General features: G+C 59.7%; 1 protein-coding gene across 1 annotated transcript in view; it reads right to left on the reverse strand.

Moving 5' to 3' along the window:
• Nucleotides 1–5054: 5054 nt before the first annotated feature.
• SBK1 (SH3 domain binding kinase 1) overlaps nucleotides 5055–5154 on the reverse strand; it is a 3365-nt gene continuing 3265 nt past the window's right edge. Inside the window, exon 4 of the mRNA XM_013005459.2 lies at nucleotides 5055–5124. Coding sequence (XP_012860913.1) covers nucleotides 5055–5124 — 70 coding nt within the window. The remainder of the gene's footprint in view (nucleotides 5125–5154) is intronic.

Genomic DNA, 5154 nt, shown 5'->3' on the forward strand with positions numbered 1-5154 from the left:
GAGTTGGGATGCTAGCCACAAGGTCAGCAGCCGGAGGAGAAACTAGAGGAAGACGAGCCTCTCTATGCCGGTCAGGGGTTCCAGCCTCGGGAGCCCCGAGGGGCAGTTCTACCCTGCCCTGGAGGTTGCTATGAGTCAGCATCGACTGGATGGCAGAGGTTGTTGCTGAGAAAGGCTTCTAGGCTTGGGTCCAGTGCCTCCGAGGTGTGTGCTGAGGTTAGAGTTCCTGATGGGGGCCGGGGAAATGGCTTCATAATCTCTGAGCATGCTGGGGACAGCAGAAGCTGCCACGTGCTGTGTGCTGCTGCTGCTGCTGCCTCGAGGGGTTGGCCAAGCCACAGAAAGCCACCCCCCCCTAGTGGACAGTTCTGGGGATTCCCTGACGTGTTGGTTGTTGTCTACTAAGAGGGGGTTCTGGGGACTGTAGCTCTTTACAGGAGTAGAAAGCCCCTCAGCTTTCTCCCACTGAGCCTTGAACTGCTGACCTTGTGGTTAGCAGCCCAACTCAACACCACTACGCCACCAGGGCTCCTTGGCATTTGTACAGGAGGCAGGGAAGCAAGCAGTCCGGCTGCGTTTGTAGGTTTTCCCCTCCCCTCCATTTGTGGGTAAGTAACAGGAATGCTGCTCCAGGTGCTGCTGCCGCAGGTGGGGGGAGTTTTGACATAATATGTTGAACACCTATCTAACATCACCCTTCTCTGGGTCAATCTGCTGCACAAGACCTCTTTAACGTGTTGAAAAGCAAGGATGTTCCTTTGAGGACTAAGGTGGGCTTGACCCAAGTCATGGTCTTTTCAAGCGCCTCATCTGCACATGAAAGTTGGACGCTGGGTAAGGGAGACCGCAGCAGGATCGATGCGTTCAAATGGTGAGGTCGGTGCAGAGTACTGAAAATACCACGGGCTGCCGAGAGAACCAACACACCTGTCTTGGAAGAAGGGCGGCCAGCATGCTCCTGAGAGTTAAGGATGGCGTCTCACGTATTTTAGACATGTTGTCAGGAGCGGCCAGTCCCTGGAGAGGGTCATAGAAAAAGCGGAAGGCTTTTGACGAGATGGGTTGACACAGTGGCTGTAACAACAGGCTCAAATACAAGAATGGAGCAGGACCGGGCTGTGTTTTGTTCTGTTGTAAGGAGGGTTGTAGGGTTGTAAGGAGTGTTACCTTACAACAGCAACAACACAACAAACTACACAACATGTCCTGGATCAACTTCGTGAGTAGACGGCCCTTTCCCCTCTGAGTTTGCCCAGGCAGTATGGGTCTCCTCTCTGCACTGCCCACCTCACTCCCGACTGGTAAGACAATTGTGTCGCACGGTCCGTTTGTCTTTATTGCTGCGTGCTCAGGGCCTGAGATAGTATAAGACATTCCTCCAGTAGTTCAACAAATCATTGTAGAATGACTGGCATGTGCCAGGCCTGCAGGGAGGGGGCCGGACAGGATCACCAACACCGCATCTGCCACCTGGAGCCTACATCCTAGTCCGGGGGGTGGGGGTGGGGATAACAAACATGTAGTACTGCAAGTGGTCAGAGTTCACAGCGGGCAAGGAGGCAGGGTCGGGGGAGAGCTTGGGGATCTCCCAGGTTTTCTCTGGCCCTGTGGTGCTTGCACAGTGACCTGATGCAAGGAAGCCATCGTATGTCTTGCGGCTGGCCATGAAGCAAGGGAGCAGGCGGGAAGGGCTGGGGAGGTCCTTTCTGAGGAGATACATGTGATTGTCAATCCTGGCTGTCTGACTGTTGACTCATGAGACACCTTCATCGGGGCCACTCCTCCCTGCTCCAGCCAGGGGTCTGGAGTTCTTACCTCTGAGCCTGCACCGGCTACACCTCAGTGTCGGCCCTCACCCATGGCTAGCATGAGCCCTCTGGGCCGGCTCCCGGCAGTCTCTCCTGACCTTTGCAATCCTGACAGGTGCAGAGCCCGAGACTGGGGTGTGTCTGTCTGTCTGTCTCCACTAGGCTACATGCTGCGTTGCTCTGCCCCAGCCCCTGGCAGGAGGCCTGTCACATGGCAGGCAACCACTTGGGAAGGGCTGACTCTGTAGCCTGCTTCCCACCCAGCCTGGAGGCCCCCAAACCACCGAAACTCAATGCCAGCAAGTTGACGCTGACTCAGTGACCTTAGAGGATGGGGTAGAATGGCCCCTGTGAGTTTCTGAGCCGGTAACTCTTTATGGGAGTAGAAAGATGCGTCTTTCTCCTCCCGAGGAGTGGCTACATGGTTCAGAACTGCTGACTGTGCGGTTGACGGCCCAGCTCGTAACTGCTGCCCCACCTCTCTGGGAGCAACAGTCCTCAGCCTTGGCGGATCTCCCCCATGAGCTCCAAAGCAAGCCCCTCCCCGCCCAGATAAACCAGCCACCGAGTTGTCATTTTTCTAAATTTTTGTTTATTTTATAGCAATTTTCATGATCAGAGAAGTAAATGACACATTTAAAAACCTTCTCAGGGCCAGAGTATGCCAGAGCACTTACAAACACAAGGTGGGGGGGAGAGGGGTGTCTCGGCAGCAAAACAGGAGGTCTGGGGCTGGGATGTACCCAGGACCCTGCCTGGGTCCTGAGCCACCAGGACTGTCCCACGAGCTGCAGTGTGGGCCCTGGAGCATCAGGTGGCTGTGGGGTTCTGCTCAGTGGGACCTGGTGGGAGACCCACCACAGCTAGACCTGTGATTGTGATTCGGCCTCCTACCTGGGGGTGGTGGGGCTTCTCGCCCCACAGGCCAGCTCTTAGGGGCCTCTGGGAAGCACCGAAGGACAGGGGGCAGTGTGAGGGGCACAGGGGGAGGGGGGTCCTGGGATGCAGGTGGGGGATGGACCCAGCCTGCTTGGGATGGGACAGACACGCACATGCTCGCACACAGAAATACACACGGTACCTTCACAGAATTGCTATGTTTTTTTTAACTTTTAAGTCTTCCTATCTACGTTGTTATTAGTTTTTTGCTATTTTTCTTCGACTGTGACATAAACTGAGGTAAACATCTGTGACCAACAGCTCTCCTAAGGGGCACGGGTCCCAGCCCACCAGTGGAGGTGGCAGCGGGAGGCCTGCCCTGGAAAGGGCAGCTCAGGTCTCAGGCCCGCCCCTGTTGCCAGGCTGGCCGCTGCCCGTCTCTGGGCCTCTTAGAGGGGGAGTGGGGGCTGGGCTACACAACTACAATCCCTTCCCAACTTGCACATCCTAGATACTACAAGGAAGAGCGCTCCCCAACGGGGTCTTAACAGAGAGAGGGGGGCGCACGGAGACGTCTACTGTGGAATCTCTCATCCTTCTTATTGCAGGAGAGATCAGGATGTTGAGAGGCCTAAGGCAAAAGGAGAAGTCCAGGTTGGGAGAGGTGGACCCGGACAGGCTCCAGGTGGGCCAGGGGCAGTGATGGGGGGCCTTCTCTGAGGACTGGCCCGTGGCAGGAGGGGGTTTGCTACTTGCCTGGCATGTGGAGGGCCCTGATGCCTGCTGGGGGTGGGGCTTGAGGGGCGGGCACACCCAGGAGGATGGGGGCCAGGCCCTGGGATACCGCACACTTTGTAAACTGGGCCCGGGCAGGGCAGGGGGACCTATAGCCCTTTTGCGCGGTGGAAATGAGGGGGTGAGGTGGGGGCTTCAGGCCTGAGGGTGAGCAGTGCCCCCTCTAAGCCAGCCTGGCCATCAGGAGCCCCTTAGCTGCCCCAGAACCCCAGGGCGAGGCCCTAGTAGGGACAGCCCAGGATAGTGGGTGGGACACTGCCAGGGGGAGGGGCAGCTTCGCCCCTTTTGAGGTTATTGCGGGGTCCCAGGCCTCCACGGAGGGCAGGGGTTCGTGAGGGGCCAGGGCACGGCTGAGGGACTGCAGATGCCCCCACACTGGGTTCCCTGAGGGGTATGGTGAACCGCAGGTCTGGGAGCCCTCTGGAAGCTGCCTGGCTGGCCTTACTGAGGGGCCGGATGCACCCACACATGAGCCCCCTCCACATACACCTGTCCACAGGCCCCCCACTCATCCTGCATACTCAGTACCAGGGATTTGGGCAATGGGGGCTGGGTAGGCTCAGTCTGGCTTGGAAGCCAATATATTTGCTTGACCCCGACTGACTCGGATGCCAGGAGACCCTCTCCCTGGTGGACACCATCTCACCACCCAAAGCCGAAGTGGCTCTGTGGGCGGGCCAGGGCAGCAGGGGCTGGGTGAGCCCTGGGCCTGGGGAAGGTGGGTGCTGGGCCCACCCTGGGTCTGCACTCCCTCTCCTGTCCTGGGGATGGGTGCAGGGGCAGCTGAGGACCCCAGCCCTGGCCCTGTGTCCACTGAAATCTTAGGACAGCCCCTACCCCCCCTCCGTGTGTGTGTGTGTGTGTGTGTGTGTGTGTGTGTGTGTGTAGTTTCCCTCTCAGAGGCTGTGTGGTTCAAGGAAAGTTGCCCTCCTTCCTGGGTCCGCATCAGCAGGGTTGGGGAGGGAGAGGGGGCAGTGCCTGCACACACATGTATGAGAACACGGAGACATTTGCTACATTGTGCAGGGGGCATGGTCCTCCCCTCCCGCCTCTCCGCAAAGTGGCAGGGCAAGCCAGCAGCCCCTGGCCTGCTCCCTGGCCCTGTGTGCCAGGACCCCAGGGCCCTAAGCCCTTCTTCCTCTGCCCAACTCGGGGAGTCCCTTTCTGTGCCCAGGATGGGGAGGAGGCAGGGGCTGGGGCGAGCCTGCGGGGTGATCTGCCTAGCGTATGGCCGGGTGGCCAGTCAGGATGTCCTAGGATCAGAGACTGTTGGGGAGTTCCAGCCCCCAAGTTCCCTAGTTCCTGGTGGCTGCGAACCCTTGGGGCTGCGCGGGGCGGGGTCCCCCTCTTCTGGGCTAAGACCGTGCCTGCCAGGCCGGGCAAGGGGCCTCACCAGCCCACTGCGGCCAGGGCCGCGGGGCTGGTGGGCCACCGTCCTACTAGTCTACCACTCCCTCCCAGTGAGGGGCGCAGCTCGCTCGGGCTCCCGGCTGTCCAGGGGCCAGCCTCGCGGGCCCCGCCTGGCCTGGCTGCTGCCCGCTGCTCCGGGCCAAGGGCGCGGGCGCAGGCGGTTCAGACGCAGATCTCGATGGCCGTGGCCAGCACCACCTGCCCCTTGCTCTTGTCCGGGCGGCCGTCCGTCCTGCCCGGAGGCCCTGGGGGCGCCAGGCCG

Source organism: Echinops telfairi, unplaced genomic scaffold (genome assembly GCF_000313985.2).
Source record: "Echinops telfairi isolate 266 unplaced genomic scaffold, ASM31398v2 ScPeMD7_5;HRSCAF=22, whole genome shotgun sequence".
Taxonomy (NCBI): Eukaryota; Metazoa; Chordata; class Mammalia; order Afrosoricida; family Tenrecidae; genus Echinops; species Echinops telfairi.